Source organism: Drosophila mauritiana, chromosome 3L (genome assembly GCF_004382145.1).
Source record: "Drosophila mauritiana strain mau12 chromosome 3L, ASM438214v1, whole genome shotgun sequence".
Taxonomy (NCBI): domain Eukaryota; kingdom Metazoa; phylum Arthropoda; class Insecta; order Diptera; family Drosophilidae; genus Drosophila; species Drosophila mauritiana.
This window is the reverse complement of record NC_046669.1, coordinates 8,599,936-8,618,740: the sequence shown is the minus strand read 5'-3', so window position 1 is coordinate 8,618,740 and position 18,805 is coordinate 8,599,936. Positions and strand designations below refer to the sequence as shown.

General features: G+C 42.3%; 2 protein-coding genes across 2 annotated transcripts in view; one reads left to right on the top strand and one right to left on the bottom strand.

The window, feature by feature from the left end:
* Positions 1–625: 625 nt before the first annotated feature.
* Positions 626–18,805, bottom strand: part of LOC117139260 (division abnormally delayed protein) — a 63,483-nt gene continuing 45,303 nt past the window's right edge. The window contains exons 2-9 of the mRNA XM_033301478.1: positions 14,379–14,522; positions 5,302–5,425; positions 4,730–5,203; positions 4,406–4,595; positions 3,553–3,728; positions 2,835–3,039; positions 2,632–2,770; positions 626–2,539 (exon numbers count right to left, since the gene is read on the bottom strand). Of these exons, the coding sequence (XP_033157369.1) occupies positions 2,385–2,539; positions 2,632–2,770; positions 2,835–3,039; positions 3,553–3,728; positions 4,406–4,595; positions 4,730–5,203; positions 5,302–5,425; positions 14,379–14,522 (1,607 nt within the window). The 3' untranslated portion in view covers positions 626–2,384. The remainder of the gene's footprint in view (positions 2,540–2,631; positions 2,771–2,834; positions 3,040–3,552; positions 3,729–4,405; positions 4,596–4,729; positions 5,204–5,301; positions 5,426–14,378; positions 14,523–18,805) is intronic.
* LOC117139261 lies at positions 3,152–3,547 on the top strand. The gene is made up of 2 exons (XM_033301479.1): positions 3,152–3,240; positions 3,314–3,547. The coding sequence occupies exons 1-2, from the start codon at positions 3,157–3,159 to the stop codon at positions 3,440–3,442; spliced, it is 213 nt and encodes a 70-aa protein (XP_033157370.1). The 5' UTR covers positions 3,152–3,156; the 3' UTR covers positions 3,443–3,547.

Sequence of the window (18,805 nt, the reverse complement as noted above, 5' to 3'; positions counted from 1 at the left end):
TTTCCAAAGATGTTTTTCGGACGCTATTTGCCGGGAAATGCGAGGAAAACAATGAGAATGTAAACGCTTCCCGCCAAAAACGCGTTTGATTAGAGATGGTACTATAGATTGAGATGTGAGATAAGTTAAAAGTATAAAACTATCGTTATATTTTTACATAATTACATATGTAGAATGTAGAATGAAAATTGTTGCTATCTCACGAGTCAATTTATTTTGTAGATATAAGATATCTTCAAAATTAATAAATTTAAAATATGTATAAATACTTATTACCATGTCAGTATTTTTTTTAATATTTTCTACATCTACTTTTAAAGTCGGGAAATCGACGGTATTTTGTAGAGTAATTTCATACATGTCCGGAGCTGCCGTTCTGATATCAACATATGCCGGGAGTTTCCATCCGCAATTCTACACATGTGTATACGATTGTAGTCAAGAATGCTGAGTTCGGTGGTGTTGCCACCTGCTTGCATAATAAGGAGGCGCTAAATTCGAATTTCAAATATTGACGTTTATTCAGGTTTTAAATGAAATTTACAAAAGTTCTCATTTTTGCTAGTCTGCCGTTACACTCATAGCACTATTGCGTATCGCTTTCAATAAACTTCTTGGACTTGCGTTTCTTGTTACATAATTATTTATTGGTTTTTAGGCATCTAAAAGTAGTACATTTATTTTTAGTGCAATTTTCGATTCGCATTGGTTATCTCCGAATAGATTTACAACGATGATTTTTTGCGCACATTGCGGCTGCTTTTGCGGTATACATAAGTTACAATTTAATATGTTGCGTTTACGTTTAACTTAAATATTATTAATCACATGCAATAGTTAAATAATAATGATACAAATAATAATTATACATAGTTCAACCAGCGCGCCGGCACACTACGATCTAATTTCGATCGGATCGAAGTGTATATGCGATATATGTATGTATATGCCTATATGCCAATTTGTGTGCGGCGGCAGTTGGCGCTTCCTTTGTTAATTTGCTACTAACTAAATTTGTTGTTTTCGTTCAACTGTTTGCTTTTTACACATTACGCGCTAATCGTTACGTTTACGCACTAGCATATAATTACGATTTAATTAGTTAATTCATTTATGTGTATATATATATATAGACTTCATTCTTATCGCTGGCGCCATACTCGTTTTAATGCATATTTCATAAACATTTGTATATATATATATTTACTTGTTTTTTTAGAGTGCCGCCAGCGCTGCTCTCTGGATTTGATTCAGCAGCGCTCTGCCCCACTGTAAAGTATCCGTAAGATTGCAACATTAGTTTCGATTGAAATTGCAAATTTGCGAACTGTGATTTGTGCGCTGAACTCTGCATTTTCTGCACTCTCTCCCCAAGAAGAAATCCAAGTGCTCTGTAAACTCTAATTAGCTGAATGCATTTTATGACATTTTTCCATTTGTTGTCCCCCCAAGGTCGTCTTCTCTCTTTGTTCATATAATTTAAGTAATGCTACATATAATATACGTATTAATATATCAATAGATTTTCATCGATTTTACTTCGTTTTTCGTTTTTGTTTGCGTATAAAGCTGTAAGTCTTCTAGTTTTTCCGTGCGTTTACTCAACTAAATTCCATTCGTATGCATTTCGCGTCGATAACCCAATTGATCAATTTCTAAATTGTTCGCATTCGTTCAGTTCGAAAGGTGTAGACAACAATAATTTCGCTTTAGTTTAACATTCACTGAGCTACAGCTAACAGATTTATATCCTTTACGTATATAATATTTTGTGATCGCCCCCAAAAACTTAGCAATTGAATGTGGTGCCACGCCTCTGATTTCAGATCTATTTACTTGTGTAATTACACCGAAAAGGAACAACTTGCTTTGAACATTGAGCTTTGTGTACTGTACGCTATATATATTAACATGTATCTGAACAAACTGCACACTCTATGGAAAGGGATTCTGCTTGATTGCGAGCCTATTTAGTTTAATTTTCGTTTATAGTTAGTTGTGTTTAGCGATTGCTCGGTTCGTATGCAAATATCCAACGCATTTATATGGCACACAAGTCTAGTTGGATTCGGCATGGAAGTTCGATGAGCTTCAAATTTGGAAAAGCTAGAAGGAGAGGTGCGCTTCAAGGGTTTCACGGTTCGCTTCTGGTTTGTAAGTTGTTAGTCGATTGCTAGATGAATGCGCTTAGGGCCTATAAATTACTTGTAACAACTTAAGAATTACACAAATAATAATAATAATGATAATAGTTATTAATTCATGATTTAACTCGATTCGTGTGCATCTGCTGTTGCTCTTCTTCTGGTTACATCATTCACTGCCCTCGCACAGTGGGGCGCATTGCGTTTTTTGTGTTCAATCCCTCGGCTGGGGTAGCATCCTTAACTACAACTACTAAAGAGCATTGTGACTAGAGTGAGGAGCATCCACGTCGCGGTGCCTGCCAGTGGGTTGGACCCACTGGTCTTGCCGCTTTCACGCGACTCCACTTCGTTGGTGGTGGTGCCTTCGGATTCCTCGATGGGCGTATGGGGTCCTGGAAACAAAAACAGGATATGGGTTAAGGAGATTTTCTTTTACGGAAGGAAGCGACCATGTAGGGACTTTTAAAGATTTGTAACAACTTACCATCGCCGGAACCATCTCCGGAACCATGTGCGCCTCCATACTCCTCCTCATCGTCGCCGATCTGGCCCTCTCCGCCGCCGGAGCCCTCGCCCATATCATTCTGGATGTCGTGCGTCGCCTGTATGCTGTTGGAAGGTGCCTGTGGAGGTGTACAGGAAAATGAATAAAGAGTTCCAAGTGCCCAAATGGTGAACTAAACTTACCGCAGCTCCAATGCTCTTGCGGATCTTGAAGAGCTTGTCGACCAGCTCGTTCAGCTTGCCGGTCTGAGCCTTCGCATTGAAGGGCACCTCGGGATTATATCGCTGGCTATCAGTGCCCGGATTAATCAGCAGCTGGGTGTAGTCCCCGAAACGATCGCCTGTCCAGCAGGAGTGATCCTCACGAGAGTGCTGCTCATCGCAGAAGCTGATGAATTGAAAAGTTATATGAGCTCAGTAAGCTTGTTGTTTCAATTCACTATTTCGTTGTTTTGAAATTCACAACAACTATTCTGTATTGTTCAATAAGTTAAAAATAAACAAAATGTTCAAGGAGCTAGTATTGTGGATGCATCATCTGGCCCACGACTTTTGCTTGGCTCGACCAATGGCACCGATACCCCGACATGTAAGCTTTAAACATTAAAGCATATAGTTAAGCTTTGAATTGGCTTAAATTAATATTTAATTCTAATTTTCAGGGCTGTCGTGTGCCAGTAAAGAATGGATTCTTCGCCAATTTGATTTTCTTTGTGGCCATTGTGACGCCGCTGTACTTTTGCCTGTTAAAGGATGTGATTGCCATGATCACCAAGCCCAAGAAGCGTTAATCCTCGCCAGGACACTATCCTTTTTAAGTCATAGTTTGGTCAGTCAATGTAGTAGCTAGTTCAAATCCCAACCCAATCAATACAGTTTGTGGCATCGTCTAAATACTCACTTGTCTACGATGGTCGTGTAGAACTCCTTGCTCTTGTCGATGGTGGACAGGAAGAGGACCATGCCCGGATCCGGGTCAGTGGCCCACTTCACGTTGTTCTTGTGGGCCGGAGGCCGCGCATCCGGCTCTCCGGACGAATAGGGCGTCAGGCTGGGCGTGCCACACGTCTTCTTTACCTGCAAGACAATAGGGGGAATGTTAACCATGTAGAGCTCCGGTTTGGGGGGTTCCACTTCCACTTGCTAATCGCCGCCGCTCATGCAAGGCGCACGTGTCTGCCCGCCTCCCACCTGACCCATTATATTAAGCTCATCGCCCTGCATGTAAATTGCAACTTTCTGGTGCGGACGGGACTAAACTGAACTGAACTCCGACTCCATTCGAATTTAGCATTTTAAATTCCCGGCAACATGCCAATCGTGCGAACGGGTATCAATTGGATGTCATGTGCATGTTTAACAAGATCTCGAAATGCCAAAGATATTTTTTAGAGACTACTGCCACTGCAGCGAACAGAACAAGTTCGAAGGCCGGAACTGAATTCCGATCCATTAAATTCATTTAAAATGTTCATAAATTAACTGGCAATTAAACCATTAAACGATCGTGTCCTTGGAACGCCAGTTAACGAAATCGATCGCATCTGCAGACAGATGTCTGAAAATCAGAGCTGTGTCCTTGAAATATCTTGCACTCATACATCTTATAAGTTTATGCAATAAGGGATAATGCGATTTAAAATTGAGCGCATTTAAATATAAATACGATACTTAATGAATACTTAATGTGGGCAAGTTATTTAAAGCTTCGCTTTTTCGATCGTTTGCTCTTAATTTTTTAAGGAACGACTCACCTTTTTCTCCAGTTCAGGCCCATTGTGCATGGCGGCCATGATTGCCTCAGAGAAATAAGTCTGCAGGTGTTTGATGACATTAATGATGCCGCTGTCCGAGAGAATATGGGTGGTGACCAGGTTGTTCAGGGAATCCACTACACCTGACCAGGGACTGTCCAGTAGTCCGGCATATTCCGCCGAGCAGCCGCTGAAGATCATAAAACAGGGGCATTACATATGGTCGGTATAACAATTTATAGTTTTAAAAATATATATATAAACTCTTGATATAATCTTATGAAATCTTAACATATCGAAACCCCATTCCGCATATCAACTTACCGCATCACGTTCTTGCAGTAGCCGTAGCACAATTTCGTTTCGCTCCTGGAACTCGAGTGGTGGCCATTGCAGTTGGGGCAGTAGTGCATCTTGAGGAGATGCAGCTTGCACGTGTCCGTCAGTTGTTCGCCATAAAGGGCATCTGCTTCGCTGAGGACCTCGGCGGCCTGGAGCAGGGCATTCATGAAGACATTGGACATGTGGACACTCTTGCCCAGGTTGGACTGCACTTGCTGGGGAATGTCCCCGAATGGATGCATCTCGTCGAAGTTGTGCTTCAGGCAGTTGACGTAGTCCTCGTGCAAGTCACCCAAATTGTTCTTGGACAGATGAACCATCTGGTGGTAGGCCACTGGGAACAGCTGAACAAAGAAATGCCTCACAGCCTCCTCCAAGTTGCTCTGGACACTGCCAATTCCTCGCCTGCCCAGCTGGCCATTGCTGTTCGTATAGTTGGAGGTGTAAATCAGATGGCTAAAGGGGATGTTACTCAATTAGAATCAAACTTCTATACTCGAATTAATTAAATACAGCTAGTTCGTTATTTTATTACAGTAAATACGAGCACTTACTTCATGATTTCGGTGTACAGTTGATGGATCATCATCCGCGATGAAGGCACCATACGGGTATAAACCTTCGAAAAGAGCGAGTGGGTCATGTTCTCCGAAATCTGCGCCAATTCCAGGACGTGACCTGCCGCAATGAAATCAGAGAGAAAAGCATCCATGAAAGTATTGTTATGGTTATTGTTAGTCCTAGTGAAATTTAATCACTTTGCCGCCAAAGTTTCCCCTGCTGGGATTTGCTGGGAACTTTTGCCCTAATGGACTGGCTGGGACTTCCACTTCCGCCCACTTGGAAAAAAGAATTGTTGCCATTGCTCTTTATTTCTGGGCAGAAGTAAGCTTTTAGTTAATGAAATACAATTTAATATGGTTGTTATCCTTGCCAGGTAAAGTGAAATATGAATAAAGTTGCTGAAATACATGCTGAAATCTACTTAAAAAAGGGATTCCATTACTGGCATTATTAAACCCAAAAAAGGTTAAGTAAAATGTGTACATTATTATTATTACTAAAAAAAAGTATAATAAATACCACTTTACTATTACTGGCTTTAATAAGTTATATAAATATACCAATATGCTGTACCAATAAATGAATACTAGTTTTTGATGTATTTGAAACAGATGTGCTTTATTAGAGTCCCCTTTTAATTACCATTTATCGACTGCTATCTATAATCTGTCAATCATCTGGCAAATCGGGCGGTACAGGTTGTTAAATTCTCTTTATATTCAGACACTAATCACAGAGCTGAGCGTAAGAAAAACCAAATGTGACACAACGTTATCTGTCAAGGTGTCAGCAGCAGTTGTGCGAATTGATTTGGATACACAGATTGGCTATCGATACTCAGAGATACAAAGGCAAGCTCGGATACAGATACACTCCTCTGGCAGCCTGTCATTAGCGCAGATTACAAATGGCCAAGGCCAGATATCGGCCTCTATATGCTATAGACGAGTGAGGGGGTTATCTGTATACAATCGGGGGAAACTGTCAAATCGGCGTGTGATTTCTCACACACAGACGCACATACGGACCCGCCTTCTTTTGGTTCCTGACAAATTCTAAATTGCAATATGCTGTCTTGTATATCGTTTTCAAACGAAAGTGTCAATCTTTCTGTTAATTGGCAACAAAAGAACGGAGAGACCAGAACAACAGAATACACACATTTCGACAGGGCCAAAGTGTTTCCAGATTTGTTCTTTTATTTTCCGTTTGGTTTTATGTGTGTTCTGCGGCTCATTTTGATTTTGATGTTTGGAGCATTTCCGTTCTCAGCGTTTGAATAAGTCTTTGTGTGTCTGGGGGTCTGGTTTTTGGGCTTGGCTTGGAGCCGCGTCGATGTGTCAGTTTCTTGGGGTCTCGGGTCTGCATTTATCGGCTAATGGCCTTTGATGCGTCATCCGAGGCGAGCAGAGTTTACCCTTTTTAATTAGCAAAACTTACGAGTTTTGGGCCCCGAACTTTGGGCAACCTAATCGTTCAGGAGAAGATCATCAATTTGTTGGGGCTTCACATCAAAATAGTTTTTGGTGCGACAGATCAAGGGTAGATACTGGAGATCACATAAAAATATTTATCCATCTTCAAATTAGAATATTAATGATTTTCCAATGTGTTTTTCCAATGAAACCCTTCAACTTCCAGCTTGCCTATAACAAGTTTATAAATGATTTTTCTTATTTATAGATATGCGAATTATTCCGCGGATGTGTGTGCCCTGATTAATCTTATCGTTTTTGTATCTTTTTAATTATTTTAAATAGATTCTACAATAATTGCTATAGGAACTAATAAACAACTTATAGTTAATTATGTGTTATTTTTATTTATTTAAAGGTGCGAAAGAGGAGACCATCTGCTGGGATTGCTAATCGCTCGACAATTGCGCAGGATGCGATAAACAATACGAGCCAATTGATTTAACGCGCTTGCGATACACAACAACCATAATAACGTCAGATACCAGATAGATGGATAGAGATCCAGGAGGGGAAAATGGAATGGGTAGCTCACACATCCTGTCGCTAATCTCATTGACGTGGCACAGTTAAAATGGAGCGACGACTAGCGGAAACATTTAATTATTAACACGCCGCGTCGAACGTGTTGACGCGCTGGGATATATGTACCAGTATATATATTCACACGCTGGCGACATCGGGATCCCAGCTCGATTGGCTCATTAAATCGAAAAGGGTCGCGAGATGGGGCTCAAAGTGAAGCATTATGGGGAGCTGGAGTTGCTGCAGAGGAAGTGCGGATGCAGAAAACAATTACATGATTGACATGCCCAAAATAGCTTCTATTGATTGCAAATGTATCTATCCAAAGCAGCCCGGGCAATTTCCCCCATCCGGATTCCCAGACTCCTTTCGATGGATATTCGGATGGCTGGCTGCTGGTTGCTGTGGCATTTCCTACGATTCAATGTCTAATTGCAATTTTAATGAACAACTCACTGCGAGCAATTGTCAGGGGGGAAAATGCTGAAAGCAGCCAACGCTGCGTATGCTTGATATGTATTATTGCAGCTGCTTTTGTTGGCTTAATACGCTCAATTAGGTTTGGGGCCCACAGAAACGCAGAGCCGCCTCAGGTGCTATGCATTTGTATCTTTGTATCTCATAAATTGTTAACTCAGCACTTCACCTGCGGGCTCACACAAAACTTCATATATGCAATTTGCTGGACTCTTGCCGGGTTTTGCAACTAATTGCAATCTCTGTCCAGCTCTATCTCGCCATCTCTGTCTGTTCGTGTGCCCTCTCATTCTCGCACCCACTTACACTTACACACCTTTGACAATTAACCAAGGGAATTTTTATTGTGGCTGCCAGGAGCTTACCCGTATCTATGCTTCGCCAGCAATCAAATATAAAGCAGGCCAAATGGCTTTCCCAATGAAACATGAAAATTTCATTAAGCTCGGCTACTCTTATTTTTTTTGTGCTTTTTAAAGACCTTCCGGGTGGGAGGAAAATGGCAAAGGGATTCACGCTCGTCACACATGGAAAATCGCACTAATGGGCAAACAGACAATGAAATTGAATTAGACAACAAAGTGCGGCCAGCATAGTTCAGGTGGTTGGAGGAGGTTGGGAGTTTGAAAGGCAAGGGCCCAATGGAGCTCCTCCGGGTCTCAGGCCAAAACAAAGACCAAGCCCGTGACCAGGCACTAAATATCCATTCTTATGAATGGGAAGTCAGGGATTTACACAGGGCAAAAGTAAAAGAACTTGCTACTTAAATATTGAGTTATGTAGATTTTCAAAAGAAGTTAGTTGGGTAAAGAGAAAATCTACTGTGTAAGCAGTTCTTTATATAATTCTTGAATGAATATATACTGATAAGCAAAGCTTTAAGATATTTTTATGTTTCATGGCCTAAGCCAGTTAAAATCAATATATACCAGCTAAAGAGTTATGTTTTAAATATAATTTGTTATGTTTTTTGTATCAGTGTTTTGCTTAGCTATTCACATAGTGCAAATATCGGAAGAGGCTGCGACTTTGGCGTCTTTGGCTTCATTGCTTCATTAGAAGTCGGCGGCGGCTGGTTGGCAGGAGCGAGATTAGCATGCCAAGTTCCAGGCAGCGACCGGTTTGGGATTCGCTTTCGGGAGCGGATGGGGCATTTCGAATGGGGATTCGTGGCCCGGGGCAAGCCCCAAAATGGTGCGAAAGGCGGCGAGGGCGGGGGCGGAGGATCGGGGGCAGTGGCAGATGCGACCGCGGTCCACAAGCTGTGTTGCTGTTTCCCACGCCTTGGCAAAAATATGCAGCACACACACTCAACGAAAGCGAGCACAACCCACAGGTTTAGTTTTATTTTGCCCGCTTTTTCTCTGCCGCTTTGTATTTATATATATATACATATATATTCCTTTATTTTGCTTTTTTATGCTCTGTGGACGGACTTCTTTTGCTCCTCGGGGCACTGGGAACATTGCTGGTTCGTTTATTTGTATTTTGTTTGTTGCCTGCGTTCCTGTGCGGATATTACAATTTTAGTATCTGCCGCATTTTTATTTGCATTTTATATGCATGTATTTTGCCCACTATCCCAACTGCGGTATCCGTTTGCCGTTGCCGTTGCTGTTGCCGCCTTATGAATGCCCCAGCAACTTTGTTAGTGCTCTTCATTTCTTCCCCACTTCATGCTTTATTTTTTTTTAGCTCTTGCCGTTCGGCGGGCTTAGCTTTTTAGCCGCGTTTAGCTTCGTTTTTGAACTGTGGCAACTTTTTTCCCGGCCCTGAAGTCGCCTCCTTGGTCGTCTGTCCGTCTGGCGGGAGCAATTCTCTGGGCCTGGCCACCAGCAACTAGCAACCAGCAACCGGCAATCGGTAGGAAGTGGATGGAAACACGAGATAGGCACAGTGGCTTGAGTATCACTTCAATTGAAATTTAAACATATTTATTTTTTGAATTTTATAATTTAAAACTGATCCCAATCACAGCTCATTATACAATAGACTCCTTCTCTCTTTGTAACTAATTGCTTTCAGTGACTTATGAATTGGTAAAGTGTTTTGCTTTTAAGGTGGGTAGGTGGTACAAGTTGTCCTTCGAGATTCACTCAGCTCCTTGAGCACTGCTTGCTCCACTGCACCATCTGGTGACCCAACCCAATCCAACCCAATCCAGCCCATTGTGCGTGGCAGTTGGCTTAAGTGCATGTATTGTAACTAGCTATCTGCAGGCGTGCCAACTTGGCACGCCCCTTCGCCGGAGTACCCGACCATCCAGCAATCTAGCTATCCATGCAACCAAGTATCCAAGCATCCAACCATCTAGCTATCCAGCTATCCAGCTATCCAACTCGCCACTCCAACAGCTGTGAGCCCTGCGGCAATCTGCTCTTGGCAGGCAGGCTCATCTCATCCTAACCCATACCATCCTACGAGTATACCATCCGATCCCAACCGGAGGGGCCTCGTCGACTGGAGCCCCTACACAATGTCAAAGTAATTGGATGACTTTTCATTGTTGAATGCGAGTTGTGGAGATGAGAAACTGGAGTTTTCAGAGCGGAGGTCGACCCTTTTTCGGCTTAGCTCCGCTCTGACATATTGAAATGCTTCAGAGCATATGCATCAATTGGCCAAAGGGGCATGGGCCATGGGAGTTATTTGATCTGGCAAGACTTTGCGTTGCAGTCTCATACCAAAAGTGGAAGCCCTGCTGATTTTTGCCGAGCGGCATCGAGTTGCCTTCCGTTTTTGGTGGCGCGTTAATTACAAGCGCGAGCTTTTAGCGTTTAATTTGCCAAGCAACTAATTATGGTAATTATATATACAAACACACAAATGGCGATATTGGAACGCAAGTGCCAGACGAAATGGCATCGGTGTTGTTTGTTTTTGAGACGCTGCTAATTAATGAAACGAGTGGAAATTAAAGTTGCTTAAAACAGCTCCATTAGTAATTCGCCATTTGCTTTGTCAAACACGCCAATAATTAAAGATCTTCGATGCCAAATAGAATGACAACTGGTTTTAGTCGTGGGCGTTTACCTCAGCTCCACGATCTGCAGGTGTTCGTTGGGTCTGAACTTCAGTTCCCTGTCGATTTCATTGAGGAATCGAAGCTGGAGTCTGAAGGTCGCAGCTTGAAAAAAGTTGGATACATCAACAAAAAAAAAAAAGAATGGCGAAGATCTGAACGAGTTTGGGCTAAAAATAACACTTTGGCGGTGGGATAATTTAGTTAAATGGCTTTTAGTTAAGTGCCTGATAAGTAAGTTTAATGGTAAAATATGTTTTATGCACGAAATAAAAATATCTATCATTTGTTAACACTTTATATAGCAGAACAATATTTGCGTCTTTCTGCTATATATAATGCAGAGCTTAGCGGGTGTTGGCCACATCATGCGCAACCCCAAAACGGTGTCGCCTCAATCATACTAAAACCTAATGACAACAACAGCAAACTTGGGGACCTGCCACTGCAACAACTTGAGGCAGAGGCATAGTTGTTGCCGTGCCACACAAGCTCGCTCGCACAGCCTGCACTCGGTGACAAGACAAACAAAAGCCGGCTAACAAGCGATGGCGGCCAAAAAACCACTTTAGCCGTAAAGACAAGAAGGCAGCCAGCCAGCCAGGCAAAGTACGAGATATGGCCGAAAAGACTTAAGCCCGGCCCAAGTTGCGAAATTGGGTGGCTGGGATGGGATGGGGTGGGGAAAGTTGCAAGTTGCTAGCAGCTAGCTGCTAGTTGCAACTTATGAAAGTGCACGCATTGCTGCTGCAGCTGCCGCTGCTGCCACAAAAATAAAGAAATAATTTTTGCAGTTACCATTTTGTTTTCTTTTTTCCACGTTGCTGTTTGTTTTTGTTTTGTTTTCAAAGGGGCAAAAGTTGTGCAGGCATAGCAGTAAGTCAGCATTTGGAACTTTTATGCTGGCGCACGCCCCAGCCCACAAGAGGGGTAGGGGGAGGGGGACAAAAAGGGGGGCCTACGGGGGCGGAGGCAAGGTGACAGGAAGGGGAGTCGAGATGTTTTGCAGCCAAACGCATTAAGCGCGTGAGCAACACACCAATACGGCAATGACATTAAACAGTGCAAAAAAAAGAAACTAAAAAAAAAAACCCATACAAATGTTTATAAAAATGATAAAAAATACTTTAAAATTAAAAAGAAAATCCAGTTATTCCTTGAACATCAATCAATCTGTCAATTTTTAATTTTTGAAATAATTTTTCTTTCAGTGAATCAGCGACAACGAAAGTAGCTGCAAAGATGATGATGATGATTGTGATGGTGGTGACGGCGACTACGTGGTAAGTGCAATGGGAACGCAGTGCGTTGGTGGCAGAAATGGGGGATTGGGGATCGGGCAGATCTGCGGATTGGGGTTATTTGGGGGCCTGGGCCCCCGTATAATTCGTAAGCTGCGAAACGTGTTTAAACACGCAAATACTTGCTTAAAAATAATACGCCGAACCAAGCAGTCAGCAGCACAATGGACGCGGAAACGGAAGGGGCGTGGCATGAGGGCGGATGAGCTGCAACCGGAAGGAGGTGGAGTTGGGGTTCTTTTTCGAACAGGAAGGAAGCCTGGTCTTGTATTGCATATGCCACAAGCTGTTGTAGTCGGCAAGTTTATGGTACAAAATAGAAATATGCATTTATTTCGCATACCATAATATTTTATGCGTTAGCAGACCAGGAGAAAGAGCAATAACACCAGCGATTGCCAAGAAATGCATAAAGTTTTATAGTTGCGCATTTTTCGGGGGTTTCGGGGCGGTGCTGCTTTCCTTCCAATGGCAGAATATTACGCATACGCCGGGTGTGCTGCCAAGAAAGTAAATCAATTTTTATGGCCACTCTGGTGCAAGTAAAGGAAACGCGTGCCATCGCAACGTCGCGCCGATAAGCACAAGAGTACACCATTTGGGACAGAAGTTTTTGGCCCAAACAAGAAACGCGTTATCAGCGACAGACAAGTTACCCTTTAACTATCAGTAACAGCCATATCAGTAACAGGCCTTGATTTGCAAGTTAAATATAGTATACTTTTAATCAATTAGCCAACTATTTCATAAATCTCTGCTACCATTAGCTGCACCCCATTCACCCATCAATCGAAATGATAGCGTTCCATGTGGTTCAAAAGCAAATAAATTGCACTGGCTATTGGTTTTAAATAATTGTAATTTGCATTATTGCTCGATTGTTAGGCTAAATGACTTTGCCGATTGCATTTTAATTTTTTTGCAAATTCTGTTTACCTAATAAAATGTGGGACGCATCGGTGTTTGCCTTGTGTGACATCATTGTGTGTTGAATTCTCCAATGCAAATTGAATGCTAATTGTTTGAGGAACACTCTGCATTTCGAATATATTGGTAGTGAATTTAGCTGAAAATCGAATAAAGAATTCATTGTGTTCTTGTCATTTTAGAGCCGATAACGATATATTCAGCATTTATTTCATTGAGCAGTTTAATTGGCGATTTAATCATGTGATTTGCTCAATTACCAATTAAGAAATTAAATAATTAAATACCCAAGTAGCGTTCAGTCCTAAGTCCCAAATGAGTTTAATGAACATTTCGTTTTCAGCACTCATATTGCCGAAAGGAAGCCTCCAAACTTAATGAGCCCCCATCCGAATGAATCAATGGGCTTGCATAAATTAAGCTGATGACAACACACAAAATGCAAACAAATTCGCCAAATGTATTTATATATATAATTGGTGAATCCGCATTCAGTACGAGTATAGTATATATATTCCCTATATTCGTGTGGGCATATACATATGTACGTACAACGAGTGGGGCGTGTTTAAAGTCTTTTCGAATGCGCGCCCATTTCCAAGAATTGCAGACTCAGACTGGCGAGAACAACAATGAGGCAGCAGCAGCAACAGCAGCAGCAGCAACAGCAGCAGCAACAGCAGCAGCAGCAGCTGCAACAGCAACAGCAGCACCCCAAAAACCTGCCTTAAAGTGAAGCGAGATTTACAGCATGTACGACAACAATTTGCAGGCATTGTGTGAAAGGGGCAGCTCCCAGAAGGGGGCGTGGCAGCGCCGAAACGTGACCCAGACAAAGTTTGCGAAATTGTCTAAAAAAAAAAGGGACAGCGGCCACAACAACAGGGTACAACATTATTTAATGCTTTTTTAATTAGATGCAGTCCGAGCCGCGTTCTCTGCATTTTAAAACAGCTCGTTTATGGTTATGAATCCCTATACATATACCATAAGTTACATATACTTTTATATCAGTTGATTATACAGTCGCTTTGATCTGCATACAAATTCAAATTACAAATCAATTTCGCATTTCGCGTTTCAAGTTTAATTTGGTTAGCTCACTTCGCAGATTGCGAGGCAAAAGCTGTTTTTTATCCTCATAACTTTGTGCTGAGCCAGATGAATTTGCATATGATAAATTATTTATTGCCACGAAAATATACTTTGGTCTAACGCCCAGCTAACTTTTCAGACTCTCTGCCCAGTGATTTGCATAGAAAGGCATTCTGGCTCTTTTCGATTTCACCCGACCATAGCACTAATCCTTTCTGCTGCCCCCCAAAAAGATGGATACTCACTCTGGAACTGTTTGGCATTCGTCTCGAGGATTCCGCGCAGACTGCTGGTGTGGTGATGAAGCAGTTGCTCGAACATTCCGGCGGCTTTGTCCCGCAGCTCCAGCTCCGTGGCATTGTTGCAGCAGTTTCCGCCGCAAATGGCGCCTGGAAAATTAGGAAAGAAAGGAGGAGATGAGCACGGATTGCAATTGGAATTCTGTCTATTATTAGGCAGTCAGAAAATCAGAGAATTTACAGGAGATTTAAGGGGATTTCAAGGCAAAAGTTTGGTATACTTCAATTGCAATAGCATACCCCATACAAATATACAACAAATATTAAAAAAAATACAAATTTTATCTTAAAATTACCATTTGCACAATCTGTGTATACATTTATACTCATAAAATATATTTCATAATAAAAACTTGCTGAATCCACAAAGCCGCATCTGCATGTTGTTAATAAAAGTAAAGATAGATTTTAATAGTTACTGCTGGCTGGTAATAAACCCATTTTATCGATCTTCAGAGCTCATCTTCAGTTGCATCATAATGAAACGCCTGCTGTGCCTGTATCATTTTCAGATTATCGCACAAATCAAATATTTACTCATGACTTTGCGGCTTACTGTGTGTGTGGGCGTTTGGGTTGGCTCGCTAAATTGTTTATGACTTTAAAATGGCGTGTGGGCGTGTTGGCCAGCTCGAATGCAACAGCAAAGTGGCCATAGTTTCCGATTGGCGGCGTGGGCTCAGCAATTTACAATGTACAAATGCACAATCCAGAAGTAGGAACCAAGTTGGCCGGCTTGTTTCATTACGGGCGGTCGCGTTAATAACTTTTAAATTGCTCATAATTGCAATTGTTTTTTTTTGTCTCTCTGGCTAAATGACACCAATCGCAGCAGTTTGGCTTTTGTGGCCCATAAAACGCGCAGCAGGCATTGATTGTGTTTTCAGCTGCCTCTAAAATACGAGCACATTCCACTAATGACAATGGATAGGGGGGAAAGTGGGCTAAAACGATTTTCAACTTACTAATCGCTGTGGCCCAGAAAATGCTGTCTAATGAAAGAAACAGCAAATAAAAGTGAAAAAACCGCACAAGCTAGGACAATAAATGTGTGGACAAAAGACCGTTGATTGCCAGGGCTTATTGAAAGGAAATTGTTTTCCTTTCGGTATCTCTAAGATACTTTTTCACTTGTAAAGTCCCCTCTCTGCAGATACTTATATGCGTTAATGAGGGGAATCCCCCGCAGTTGCTGCTGCCATAAATTAGTAGGGAAACAAATCGTGTGACAGACTTTTTATGACAACTGCAATGACAACAACAGATACGACTTTTATGGATATCTGCACCCCTTCGGCTTTGTTGTATATAATTTAAATTAATGGCTTTTACACGATGTTCGAAGCGCTTACAATCTCTCATATGCATATCGCTGAGTGGCCCGATTCGGTGGCCATATGTTGGCTGTCGTGAAATTAGCTAGCGAAATGAATGAATTCGACAAAAGCTAAAACTGCAGATGCAGTCAGCGTCTATTTCGGGTTAACTAATGGCAAACATCAATAGCTGCAGTTAATCGCCGGGGCCATGACACGCTTTTCCCGCCTGGAAAATGAAATGGAAAATGACAACAGACTTGGCGCAAAGCCATCACCCCAAAATGATATCCATATCCCCTCGAAGTGACCTGCTGACCTGCTAAACAGTTTTAGTTATGTGCCATCGATTTGCGAGCTGTTTGTGTTCCTCGAGGAGCCAAAAAAGGATTTGGCTTCCCTATTCCTTGCGATTGCATTGTATAAGTTATCGATTAGGGCCCGTGTCCTCCAGTCTCCTTTGGCTATGATGTGTTTATGCGTTTTGCCACTGCCATTCGGCCATAAATCGGTCCAGAGCGGTGGGCCAAGAGGGAGCACCACTTCCCGCATGGCAGTTGGCCAGAAACCGAGGCGTCACTCAGTCAGCGAGTCAGTCTGTCTGGGGGGAAAACAAAAAAGGGTACAAATGGGGGACAAAAAGGAGTGGAAAAGTGAAAAAGGGAAGCCAGTGCAAGTTAAACCTGCACTGGGAAGGCTGTTGGAATTCTTCGCTTTCAAACGTTTCGCCTCCAACTCTTTTCTGTGGCTCAAGAGCTCAAAACTCGAGCAGCAGAAATTCAATTCAATTGCTGCAACGTGCATGCACACATACAGGCGCATTGGGAGGTCTTGCATGCATACATACACACACACATATATCATGCCGTGGCCCAGAAAAGTATGCTATGGCAAACTGTTTCTGGCAACGGACTGCCAAATTGCAAAAGGAACGTGAAGGGAGACCCAAAGCGGAGACGGCTAAAGTGGAGAGCTGGGGATGCTCCCAAAATAGAGAGATGCAACTGCACTGGCAGAAAAAGAATTATATTATTGGCATTATAATAATGGACGAAAGTTGTAGGACTATTTGAGAGGATTACTTCCAACTGAAGATTACATCAGTAGTTAGGTAATGGAAGTACTATTTTGAGAATTCAAAATAATACTACAATCTAAGGCATTACAATTTTGATGATATATTTTTGATGATATATATTGTTCCATGTACTATTGTTAGTAATTCTCGCCGTGCTTCAAAGGCAATTGGTAGGAGGATGTGTAAAAAATGCAAATCTCATGCATGGCCAGAAAATGCTCTGCCAAAAATACCAAGCAACGGCCCTGACCGCAAAAATGCGGGCGGATCGGGCCAAAGGAGGAGGGGTAGGGGCAGGGGCAGAGGCAGTGGCCCCATTACGCCTCCGAAACAGAACACCCGAAACAGAACACCCCACCCGTTCCAAAAGCCCCGCCACTGTGCTACTATTGTCTCTCTATATTTTCAGGCCTTGTTTTCCAGCCTGTCACCGCAAATGCAACTGACGACGTGTGCGAATTTGTTTACTGTAATTGTCTTCACTGTAAAAGGGGGGCGTTGCGGGTGGATGGCACACATGAACACATGAACAGCGCCATACGCACACACACAAAACATATATGTATATCCACTCAGATAGGCTCTGGCTCTGTGGTTACTTGTCTTTTGGCATTAGCCAAGTTGGCTGGCAGCCAAGAAAGCGCTTAGCCCGCAAAACACTTGCGTATGGGAGTGGATTTTGCATACCTTGACATATTTCGAGTGTCCTTACTCCACCACATCCTTCCCACTTCCCCTCCACTGCTATTTTGCCCGCCTCTCCACCGCCGGGCCATTTCCCGGTGGCATATGCAACTTGTATGCGTTTTCAATTTGCACAATTTACTGTAAACGTGTTGATAATAATGAAGCCAAGAGCCGGGAGAATTTCCTACCCGTCCGAATGCCTGAAAGTTGGGCCTGGATGCTGTAATTAAAACAGATCCCTGCCATGTCAGCCGAAATATTTGGACATGCATTGTGTAAAAAATAATTTAATTACAAAGTAAAGTATTGCCAAGTGCACAGCATGCAGCTATATAAAATTTTAAATTGATTAAGCAAACAATGGCAACAACTCTTTGACTTATTACAAAATGATGGAACCCCTTTAATTTTGTTCGTTTTTGGACAAACTTAAATTCCACTGAAATCAGTCCAAATATTTACCTAATATATATATATAATCCCCCCAAAAAATGTGTGATATATTTTGAGTATAATTTACGGCCTTGATTGAAAATCAATTTAATTTCTCCTCAGGTCGCGACAAATAGTCCAAGCGATTGCCCAAAACCATAAATTCTCTAATAAATTTACGAACGTGCAGCGACTGCGATGCAAACCAAATAAAAACATCCGTCGCGGCTGCCAGAGGCTTCCTATCAATGCGGCAAGTGGGGTGGGGGTGGTGTTAAAAGGGGGCGGGGGAGACGACGGGTTTTGGGCCTGCATGTCACACACAATAATTTCATTTTTATTTCAGCATTTTATCAAAAATTGTTGACAACTACTTGTCAAACACGAACAATTTGTGCAGCAGCGGCGGCGGCAGTTTGAGGGGTGATAACAATTAAGTCAACAAATGGCGCAATGGGCGGGGGCTGTGGGGTTCAGGGGTTAGGTCACCTCATATCAAGGTGTTGTTGGCTTTCTTGTTCATTTCATGGTTCGTTGCTTTCTGTTTGCTGTTATGACACGTTTGTCCCAAACATAGATCATCATCAGATGGCGAGTTCTTTTTCGAATTTCCCCCATTGCGTTTTCACATTTTTCCCCATTTTCATTCTTACCCATTAAACTACCTTAACTTCTGGTTCGTTGAACTATGCCCGTCTATTTTTAGCCCAGTGCCCACATTGTTTATTGGCCACAATTGTATGTTTGCGATTTGCATATCTTATCGAAACTACATACTTCACATTGAGCCGAATCAATGTCGGGAAAACCTAAGCTGCCTGCTACGAAACTGATATCAATTATGGGAGCTACACGTGTAA